Source organism: Fusarium redolens (assembly GCF_020744475.1).
Source record: "Fusarium redolens strain MPI-CAGE-AT-0023 chromosome Unknown BKA55scaffold_8, whole genome shotgun sequence".
NCBI classification, from domain to species: Eukaryota; Fungi; Ascomycota; class Sordariomycetes; order Hypocreales; family Nectriaceae; genus Fusarium; species Fusarium redolens.
The window spans coordinates 428,014-439,051 of NW_025763671.1; the positions used below are offsets into that span (position 1 = coordinate 428,014).

Sequence of the window (11,038 nt, forward strand, 5' to 3'; positions counted from 1 at the left end):
TCATCCATCCAAGGCGTTATTGTCTCTTTTACTGGTCGTTTCCTATTCGAAGCTCTGGGGTTAGCACAACACTTATTTATACGATACATGAGAAGACGAAAGGCCAATTTACCCAACTACACCAGTCTTGCACACAGTGTGTTGCGCGGGTGGCTTTCCCGTCGTGATTTCCTTAGGACAACCAAAAGCAGGCATTATGTGGGTGGTTTGACTCTTGATGGCTAGCCGTCGTATGGAAAGGTCACCAGATGGATTAATGAGGATGGGGCACAGCTACGTCGCGGTGCATGGCAGGATGTTGCGTTTATTATATACAGACCTCGTTGTCGTTTTTCTCTTTCTTAGAAGCAACCTGGATGGATGGACTGATTGCGGAAAGGTTAAGCAGTCATTTGATGAGATGGAAACCCTTGGATCCAGGACCGAATGGGATATGTGGTTGAGAAGCAATAAATAAAGGAACAAGTGATGATTGAACAAGAAAGCGAGCTCCGATATTGTGATGTAGAGCAATAAGTGATATGTCAGCAGTTGGAAATACGTAGGTAAATGGATGATGAGCCTCTGACACTTCTCGTGATCAGGAATCCTCAAAGATGTTCAAGGTGCTGTTACCACAATAGCCCATATAGCGAGTGGGTAACTTGAACAACACTCTCACAACTTGCGTGAGGAGTTGCTGGTTTTGTTGACGGTGACCCAAGGGCGTCAAGCCTGATATCCCAATTCGAAAGCGTTTACTTTTCCCAAGCCGGAACACATTCACAAACCAGAGAAGGCGAGGAGTTCTTTGCTTCAGCCATTGATTTTATTTAGCTGAATGCTACTCTCTATGGAGTGCATTTCTAACTGATCTTGGTTCAAACCTAGTGGGTAGAATGACAAAACAGCTAGAGAGAGGAAATAACCATCTCAGATATCATAAACACAACCCAACTCCCACTACCTTTTTTCCAGCGATTCCATCTTGTGTTGAAGGATGCTTATATATCCCGACCTGAAAAAAAGCCTTGACCAAAAAAACAAACTAGGTATCTGCGCCGTGATGAAATGCATGCTTGTTGAACGTTTCGCCATTTGCCTCATCCATGTTAAATGCGTGTTAGAGAATAAAGGCATCACATCATGTTGAGGGATGGATGGCCTTTGAAGGAGCAATCATGTCTCGGTGCCATGCATCTTAGATGCCGGCATCCAGACGCCAGCCCTCGACGGGAAGAGGGAAAGCGTTGCACCAAGAGGCAATCTCCTTCTTAAGGTCGTTAATCTTCTGGACCTCGCCGCTGGCGACGCGAGCCTTGAAGTCCTTGAGCTTGTTGGCCTCCTTGGGGAGAGCAGCCTGCTCCTCCTTGCAGATCTTGATGGCCTCATCAATGTACTTGCCGACACGCTCGAACTCCTTCTCGCCGAAGCCACGAGAAGTCATAGCGGGGGTACCAATACGAATACCACAAGGGGTGAGAGCAGACTTGTCACCAGGGATAGAGTTCTTGTTGCAAGCAATGTTGATCTGCTCAAGAACGGCCTCAACACGGGCACCGTCCAGGTTGTGCTGGCGAAGGTCGACGAGGACCATGTGACTGTCAGTGCCGTCAGAGACGAGCTTGTGGCCGAGAGTCTTGAAAGTGTTCTCGAGAGTCTTGGCGTTGGAAATAACCTTCTCCTGGTAGGTCTTGAAGTCAGGGCTGGCAGCCTGCTTCAAAGCAACAGCCAGAGCAGTGATGGTGTGGTTGTGAGGGCCGCCCTGGTGACCGGGGAAGACGGAGAAGTTGATGGGGTTCTCGAGGTCATAGAGAGTCTCCTTGCCGGTCTTGGCATCAACGGAGCGGACACCCTTGCGGAAGAAGATCATGGCACCACGGGGACCACGTAGAGACTTGTGGGTGGTGGTGGTGACAATGTCGGCGTACTTGAAGGGAGTGGGGATGACCTCGGCGGCAATGAGGCCGGAGATGTGAGCCATATCGACAACGAGGTAGGCACCAACGGAGTCGGCGATCTTGCGCATGCGCTCGTAGTCAATGAGACGGCAGTAAGCAGAGGTACCGGCAACAAGGACCTTAGGGCGGAAGAGAATGGCGTTCTTCTGGAGGGTATCATAGTCAATGATGCCGGTGTCGAGGTCGACACGGTAAGGCATGGTCTCAAAGTAAGTAGAGATAGCAGAAATCCTTTCGTATGATTAGCATATTGCCACAAACCTGCCAGTGCTGATCTGTTGGCAAACTCACTTCTTCTGGGGGGTCTGGTAACCGTGGCTCAGATGGCCACCGTGGGGAAGGTCGAGACCCATGAGACGGCCGTGGACAGGCATGATAGCCTGATAGACCTGGAGGTTGGCAGGGGATCCAGAAAGGCACTGGACGTTGACACCCCACTTCTCGGAGTCGAGGTGGAAAGCCTCAAGAGCACGCTGCTGGCAGAGACGCTCGATCTGGTCGATGTGCTGGTTGCCACCATAGTAACGAGCACCGGGGTAACCCTCAGAGTACTTGTTAGACATGGGAGAACCAAGGGCATCGAAGACGGCGCGGGAGGTGATGTTCTCGGAGGCGATGAGGATAATGGACTCGCGCTGACGCTTAATCTCATCCTTCTACAGCGGGCGTAAGTCATTGTCGACTGGGAATGGTCAAGACACTCAATTGAGTAGAACGTACCATGATAGAGGCGACCTCGGGGTCGGAGTCGAGGAGAGACTTCTCAAGCATCTAAAGGAGTGTGAGTCAATCGATCTTGTATACCCTCAATACTGGGACGGGGGGGAATAGCGGGGGGGGAGAGGGAAGCTTACCTCCTTGTGCGACTCAGAGAGCGCATACTCGGCGTTTGTGGGAGACATTGTGAATATTGTTGGTGAGTGTGGGAAAAGAAACAGGTGGGATGTTTCTCTAACGGTTTATGAGTGAGTGAGTGAGTGAGGAGGAAGGGAAGAGAGTAAAGCATGTGGGAGGATCCAGGTAGAAGTAGTAGTAGCTCTCCAGAAAGGTCCCTCCTGTCCAAAGAAAATTTTCCGTTTTTTTGGTTCTACGGGTTCCGAAGACGGCCACCACACAGGTACGAGTGGTGAGCTAGAGACAGGTTAGCGCATGCGGCAAAAAAAAAAAAAGCTCAACTGTGCCGAGCGTGAGCCTCAGAAGCGATACAGGAGGATGAGCACTGAGTTGGCGGGGTCAATTAGGTGTGGTTTTTGGAGGTGCGGGGTCATTAGCCACTGGTTGCTGGGGTCCAGCTCAAAGTTAATCCCATTAGCCCATGTCATCCAATGCCATTGGCCTTGCTGGGCTGGTTACCCTGAAGATCGACTCATGGAAGATAATCTGTTCCTTTTTTGCCTCTTTTTTTCTCTACTCATGACTCTTTTATCTTTAAGCAGTATGTCTTAGATCTTGGAAGTATTATGCTAGTCTTGCAAGTTCCTCCTTGACCCGGTGGCAAGTGTATAATGTGGAATTAAAGTAGTCAGCTGTCGTGGCACATTGAATGACTGCATCAAGTGCATGTAGGTCGGCGGCTCATTGACTCAACACTCACCCATGCATTATCGTTCTTGGTACAACCCGAATCACCTCCAGCATCAGTCAATCAAATATCCAGGTATCTTCCCTTCCAACACCGAGACCATGTTAAACACCGAAATACGACAAAACTCCGTATTTGGCTTCACGAATTCTCCCGATATTGTGATGGTTATCACGGCGTGACCTCCCGTAGAATCCGATCACGTTTCTCCGAGTCAACACAGCGCGAACACCCCGCGTTTAGAGGCACCTTGAAGAGTCAATGACAACAGAGTTCTGAGATCTACCGGCCTCGAAATGGGCACTTGTCCGTTATTGAAGGTTGTTGGCCGTTCTCTCCGTCCCGTGAGGGTGTTCTACCTCATTTTCGCTCACCTGCAGCATCGAAAACGGTCGGTGTGGCTCAGTTGGTTAGAGCGTTGGTCTCATATCTGAAATCAGATTGATCTGACGAGAAGTCAGGGTCATCCAAAGGTCGAGAGTTCGAGCCTCTCCACCGACAAAATCTTTTACTATTTTAACTACTCACCTTTTTGTACAACCCCTTGTCTTAAAAATAAAAATTAAATATTAACTTGTTAATTTTGATATTATAATTTATAAAAGACAGGTAAGGCAGAAGAATTTTATAATTATTCCATAGCTAGTAGTATATCTTAACGGTAATTTGGCTTACCGGACTTTAGTAACTGTTGGTCTGCTTAAATGGCTGGGCGAAGGTGCTGTCCCACATAGCACAAGGATGATGTATTGACCAAAGTTGGTGTAGCTTAGAGCGTTGGTCTCATTGCAAATGCTGTGATTTGGCCCTAGGTCAGAGTAATCCAACGGTTGAGAGTTGGAGCCTCTCCGCCGACATGAGCTTGTCTACTTCACAAGCTCACTTTTTGCAATTGTCTTGGAAGCTTATAAGAGTTGTGGGTGGTCTTGCATGGCATGGTTACGAATCATTACTAGGCAAGCTAAAGGGTGCCGAGGTCTCGAACAGTCAAATAAGCTGTTCAAAGAAGTATATATTTTGTTGCCGTAAGTATGACCACGTAAAGAAGAACATACACATTTCCCTCCTACTCACTTATATCTTGGATATATGGAAACAAACGCTTATTCAAGAACAAATGCGTGTATCTAAGGTACTTCACCGACTTACCCGCACAATTCGTTTAGCTTCTGTTAACAGTCAAGGTTAATCACCACGACTTTCAGTGACTCTTGGGCTGATATTCAGAAAAATACAGACGACGATGCGAACTTCGGATTACGACACATGACAATAGGTGAGAGATATGCAGAAACGTTGGCTGGAACTGCGAACAGTACAAGACAAATTGTTCCTCGGAAGAGCCAAGTCACTAGGTATTGCAAAGAGAGGCTTGTATCTCTCCCGGACTCTTCTCGGGCCCGAGAATCTAGATCAAAGATCCCATTGCCGGGCGAGATGAAGTACTGCGTTCAGAAAAGGCAATTGGGGACGATTGAACTCAAAACAACTCTTCACGCTGCCCCTGTTGTCTAGTTCGGGATTTCATCGGTTGTAGAACATTTGGGGACTGATCGCGAAGGGCAAAGCATCACCTGCTTGCTGATGGCTCTCCCGAGCATATCCTTGCTAGCAAACTTCTTGACCCTATAAAGACCTTAGATGTGAGTTCCATGAAAAGCTCTGACTTGCGGTGCAGGTACAATGGGTAACTCTGAGAGACATCAGAGCAGCCGCGGGAGGTTCAGAACTTCCGGCTCTTCAATACTCTGTGACAATACCATGATGCTCCTTGCTTAATATTGCTTCTGGAACTTCTGAGAGACCGGTCATGAAATCCAACATAGAACAAGTAACTCGATTATGCGAATGCCATGTGTTGACAAAGGTGGATTCGACATTTAAAGAACAAATATCAATCCCGAAGGAATGCCAGACTTGAGAAGAACTTGACTTTACCGTATACCATGAGGGGAAACTCACAATCAGACCAAACACCAGTCTCAGCCCATAGACGGGTTGATGGCCATGTTTCACCGCGTCTGTTCCTCCCTCCAGTCTCAGAATAATCGTAACTGTTTGTTCCACAACTGTGGACCATTACACCAAGTCAACATCGCATCACTGTGACTAGGCGACTTTAGTTTGCAGGTGAGACAAGCAGACGGTATGTGCTCCTTAGCAGGTGTTGGTGTATGCGCTACGGAGCGAGGCAAGGGAGTTTTGCTTCTGTGTGTGGCTGCTGGAGCTACACCAGCCATTATTGACTCGAGGGACAGGTAACAATTCATTGTGGCGCGTGATTCTGGGTTGCACTTGGTATTCATTGTCGGAATGTGACTGACATTTGATATCACAGCAGTTGAGAAATGAGACCCTGCTAGTCTTGGATAGGCCGAGGATATGAATAAGGGTTATGAGCTTCAGGGACTGTCTCAAGCGGACACTCAACCGTCTTAGCAGCGATTTAGATGCGCTAAGAGTGAAACCTTGTCAAATATCATTCTAGAAGAACTAGACTTGGTATGACTAAGGACGTGTTGTCCTCCACTTGTGCTGAATGTCATGTCAGTTTCTTATTTCATTATTATTCGACTAGCTGGAGCAACGGATATGCAAAGTGCGTCAATTTTAGCTGGGGCGGTGTTTAAATTCGTCCAGAAGGACTATTGAAATGAACTATTCGAAGCTCATCATATCTTAAGTCACATGACTCTAGATGCAGACCCTTACGCTCAGGGATTGATGAGAGATTAAGTGCTCCCTGACGTTCTCGCTAATAGACATGAGCTGTCGTTGCCGATGGACTCCATAGTGGACCGGTAGTTGGGAGAAATTGTCCAGTGTGCGTTGGTGAACCTCCTTGAAAAGTAAGTTGAAATTACGACGGAAATAAGATTGTGTACTCTGTAGAGATTTCAAAATTTCTTCAAGGCAACCGTAGTAATGCACATCGCGACTAATCTTGACGGCAATTAGCGAGTAGAGCTCCTCTGAAACATAGCCCAACATGGAGGAAAATAAGAGGCTGGGGATGTAGCCAGGGGTAGAAGACAGAGGCTGCAGTCTAAGAAAAGCTGGCGCGATCTGTAGGTGGAGGGATGTTAGATAGATCCAGTGAAATGATGAATGGTCTCTTGTCCCCCAAAACACGCCCATCCATGTCCTGCAGGGCCTGGGCCCAGGCAGTCCCAGCACCTACGTAGGTAAGAGTACGTACCGGTTCTGCAATCCAAGGGAACTGGAAACGTTGGGTCGTGACCAGATTGACAGATCTCCGTCGCTCCATCGGATAGTTCCTTGTAGGCGAGACAATGCCATCCAGATCGAATGTCAAGATATGTCACCAATATCAAATTTCGAGCTATTATTACATAAAACCAAATATTGCTACTGAGAAAATACATGCCTGTCTTAAAATATACTTTTCATCTTGCAAGCTGTCGAACCGCACGCTTTATCCCCTGGTGAATAGGTACCTATTCCCGGTTGTCGGATCACTTGTTACGGAGGCTCCGGCCGGTGCGACTTGTCTCCGTTCACAGATAACGGACTCGAATCGTTGCAGATCACATCTACTGTCAACGCCAATGCTCTGAATCAGATCGCGATGAAAAGCGCTTGACTGTTCTGCTGTACACCACATGTGTCACTGTGCAACGTTCGGAGAACGGCAGCGGAAGCTGGCTGGTGCGTGATTGAGGCTGCATGTAGCCTTGTTTGGAGACTAGTATTGCTGTAATGTTGTGTGATCTCATTCTCGTCGAGGTCTATTCTCTCCATATGACTATGGTATCTTATCTACCCGCGTAATATCATTCCTTCGCTTTCATGTCTTTTCATGCAAGGACAAGTGGTTAGCCTTCAAATTTCAGACGGCCTGTTCTTGAAACAAACAAGGTCAAATCTTGTGGTTGAGACGTGCTCAAGCGACCAGGGCACATGTGGTGTTGTACAACGTAGCTTCCCAGCACGATATGTGTGTGCCTTGCGCAATGTGGGATCTCCTGTGAGTCGTTCCTCGAGGCGATGTAGATTTGTTTGGTACTGTAGGTCCTATGTGGATGTTATCGACTTGTGGTCGCACTACACTGGCGTGTTCTAGGTTGCATATATACTCTGTGTTCAATTGACACATATGGCACCAAAGGGCTGCCTGTGATGAACATAGGTCACATGGATAGGTACTTAAACTGACATGCCTCTAAGGCTTGGGTGGTGCAGGACGTGGTGAGGGGTCATCTCCCAAGCCTGAATTTAAGTATGTAGAATGCTCAGCAGCGCTCACACTGATGGCTTAAAATGATGCCATCCAGGCCAAATACAAGTTCCGAAATACTCAGGGAGCAAAAAAGCACCAGACTTTAAACTGGGCTGTATAGGTATTCCGAGAATATCATGAATCTGCCAAGGGATATCGGGATTTAACCAAGCTTCTCCATTGAGTGTATGTCCCTCAAAGCTTCGTTGAAGCTTTAGGTTAGGTTACCTGGTAGTATCGATACTAAGGTAGTTCTAAAGTATTCTGAAGACCTGTGGTTAACACGATATGTGCCCCGCCAGTATTAACACTTTCGATATCCTGACATGGTCTCTATTATAAATGGTACGAGATGCCTATAATTATACCCATGGACCACTGAAGCTCTTGTAGGCTCCCACCAGCATGCTCTCAACCTGCAGTAAGCACCTCCACTTTTGATCTGTGTCAAAATGTACGTATTTCCTTACCTAAAACCGGGCACCTCATCTAATAAGGTACCACCAGGGAGAAAAAAAAAAATGCAAGCCCACTATCATCATCTGTCCCATCTTCTCCACTCCACAGCTCCATGTCTCCATTCCCTAAGCCCCCGGCGCCGGTTGATCCCAGAGTCAACGCCCAGACCACGCTTCACGCCCATGACTAAGATACACGCCCCCTCCTCTTCCCCCGGAGCTGCCCTTCACCCCTTGTCCCACCTTTTCTTGTCATCTCCCGTCCCCATCTGCATCGTCACGCCCAGACAGCCCCAGCTTAAACGAGCCCTGGCGTCCTAGAGCTGGCTCCGAAGGAAGAGAGTCCTCCCATCACTCAATTGCTACCGTGGATACCCATGGCCATCCCATCCCGTGGCCCGTCCTTTTTCATTAACGAGCCTCACATCTTGTCTCTCGTCTGCTCGGTTACCCGCCAGTGGCATTCATCGACCCGTTCACACAAAATGTGACTCGCGATACTGTATGACACCCCTTGTTCCTCGTTGCTATTGTTTTCCCTGAAAACTACGGCTATACGAGATAACAAACACCCAAAATTCTCAACGGAAGGCTGTTATGAACAAACGTTCGTTTCCCCTCTCGACCGAACCCCAACCAGCCACCCATCTTTATCTGACTTTATCTGTGACTTTTGCCCTGATAAGTTCTCCTTGGGTGCATCCCCAGACCGCCAACAAGCGCGTTGCCGCCCCCCCCCCAGCAATGGATGGCATCACCTCACCTAATCCAACCAACGGCATCGATCCATTATCCATTTGCAGCGGAGAAGGAATGACTCTACCGATTGGCTTCCAGCTCTCCTGCCGTCTCTCGCTTTTGGGCTAGCCAGACAACGGACCTTGGCCCAAGCAGAGAGCACCAAGCCAAAACCATGGTGCTCCCTTTTTTAACAACGTCTGCCCTGCGTGTGCGGCTGAATTGTTATGTATGAACTGCATTAGCCATCTCTTCTTGCTTCTTTGGCCCAAGGACATACCATGATGAAGAAGACTTCTTTGAGCCTCGTAGGCTCCGCTGGCCGAAGCACGAATCACATTCTTTTTCGCCGTCATCGTGCATTGGCTTGGGAGGGTTTATGTGCCTTCATACCGACATAGATAGTGACAGCTCGGCTGCTTTGGGCCTGGGTACAATGGTATATAAAATTTTTATACCAGCGGCCTTTTTCTTTTGAGGCTCTGAATGCATAGCGGTGCCATCCGAACGACGGATAGCATTGAGGAAAAGATCCAAACCCTTGTATGAATTTAAAGATTCATGTCCATGATTAGATATGTTGTTAACAAACATTAGGAAGAGCATACAGCACTTCAGTGGCTATTGTCAAACCTCCACGGCCAGGGTGACAGGGCAAAGCCGCTACGTACCTTTGGTTTGGGCCCGGGAAACCCCTTTTCCCTCCCGCTCGCTCGTTTGTTTCCCTGGCCTATCCCCCCCTTTCCCAAACCAAAACAAGCCGAGGGCATGTCATGTTCCGAAACGGCGCACAACTTGCTTATGAGAAAGATGGCCCGAAACACGTGGGAGACTTCCGGAACAGTTTAGCGGTGACTCCGGCAAGCGGTGAAAAGATTGGCCATTCCACCCATTCCATGCGATATTCCATTTCCTGTTCTGCTTCTTCCGCAAAGCCACCACCGCCTCGATCTGATGGGCCACAATACTTATCCAGCCTCCCCTAACATCCACCACGGCTACATCATCGTCTCTGAATGAGGATTGTGTCGTCGTCGCACGATTCGTTGCTTGTTCGTCCCCGTTATTTTCTGATACTGTTTCTCGTCAATCTATGTCTGATACATAATGATATCATGTATCTATTTCCCGTCGCTCATCAGCTGTGGCTATTGAGTGCTTTGGGGCTCTCTCCTTGGCCCGACAAACTACTTATTGTCCAGGCTGGAGCCAGAGGATTATATACACCCCGAAACCCCTTCTTACGGCCGCTGGAAGAGGATACTCGTGCAGCTATGTTTGCCCCATCAAGACGTACCTGGATCGGCATGCTCGTTTGTGTTGTAAACCCATCACTCTGCCGTTGTCTCACCTCCATCCCAATCCCTAATCTGCTAAGTGCTAACCTCAGTGTCATACCTAACCCTGGCAGAGACAAGACAGGGCACCACCTCAGGGCCATCTGTTTGAGGTACGTATCCGCTGGAACCTCTTGGCACGCATTTCAGATGCGCCACACAGAATGAAAGATGGGGGACGTGCGTTGCTGGATTTAAATCGGTATCGTTTCGCTTGGCACCCTAGCACCCCCGAGATGAACACCATATCAGTATCGGTGCGTGCGCGACTTTGCTGTTCGCTTACTGACAGACAGCCTTCTACGGTGCTGCATCTGACAGAGTAAACACTAGCCCTGAGAGTCGCCATGGCACCTGAAGTGGACTCGCTGAAACGTGGTTCTGATAGGCATGATGTCAAATTTTCAGCCTGAATTCTTTCATGACATTTATTCACCCGCCCCCCCTTTAATCAGCGTTAACCGGCGCCAGACAAGCCAGAGGCTGAATATCGAGGTCAGTGAAGGCGGACATACACGGGATGTGCACGCCAATGTTTATGGCTGATGCCTGTATTAAGAATAGGGATGAAAATGGTATGGTGAATGAAAACTCAAGTGTAATGTAATGAAGGAAACAAATAATTAAGCATGGATGTCTTCGAGCCAAGCAAGAACCTCGCAGCCAAATGATAGCGCTGATCACTCCCGCTGTCGAGTCCTCGCTCTTGCGATGCATCGTGTCAACTGAAGCTTGAAGCGGAG

At 48.4% G+C, this 11,038-nt stretch overlaps 1 protein-coding gene and 1 non-coding gene across 2 annotated transcripts; one reads left to right on the forward strand and one right to left on the reverse strand.

Annotated features, from left to right (window-relative positions):
- Positions 1 to 1,180: 1,180 nt before the first annotated feature.
- Positions 1,181 to 2,842, reverse strand: BKA55DRAFT_512527 (serine hydroxymethyltransferase; the record flags this gene model as incomplete). The annotated part of the gene is made up of 4 exons (XM_046187815.1): positions 1,181 to 2,171; positions 2,232 to 2,596; positions 2,661 to 2,711; positions 2,795 to 2,842. 4 exons carry the CDS (start codon positions 2,840 to 2,842, stop codon positions 1,181 to 1,183), a joined length of 1,455 nt encoding a protein of 484 aa, XP_046049095.1.
- Positions 2,843 to 3,913: 1,071 nt separating this feature from the next.
- BKA55DRAFT_t174 lies at positions 3,914 to 4,023 on the forward strand. The gene has a single exon. It is a non-coding gene; the product is annotated as a tRNA-Met (tRNA).
- Positions 4,024 to 11,038: the final 7,015 nt, after the last annotated feature.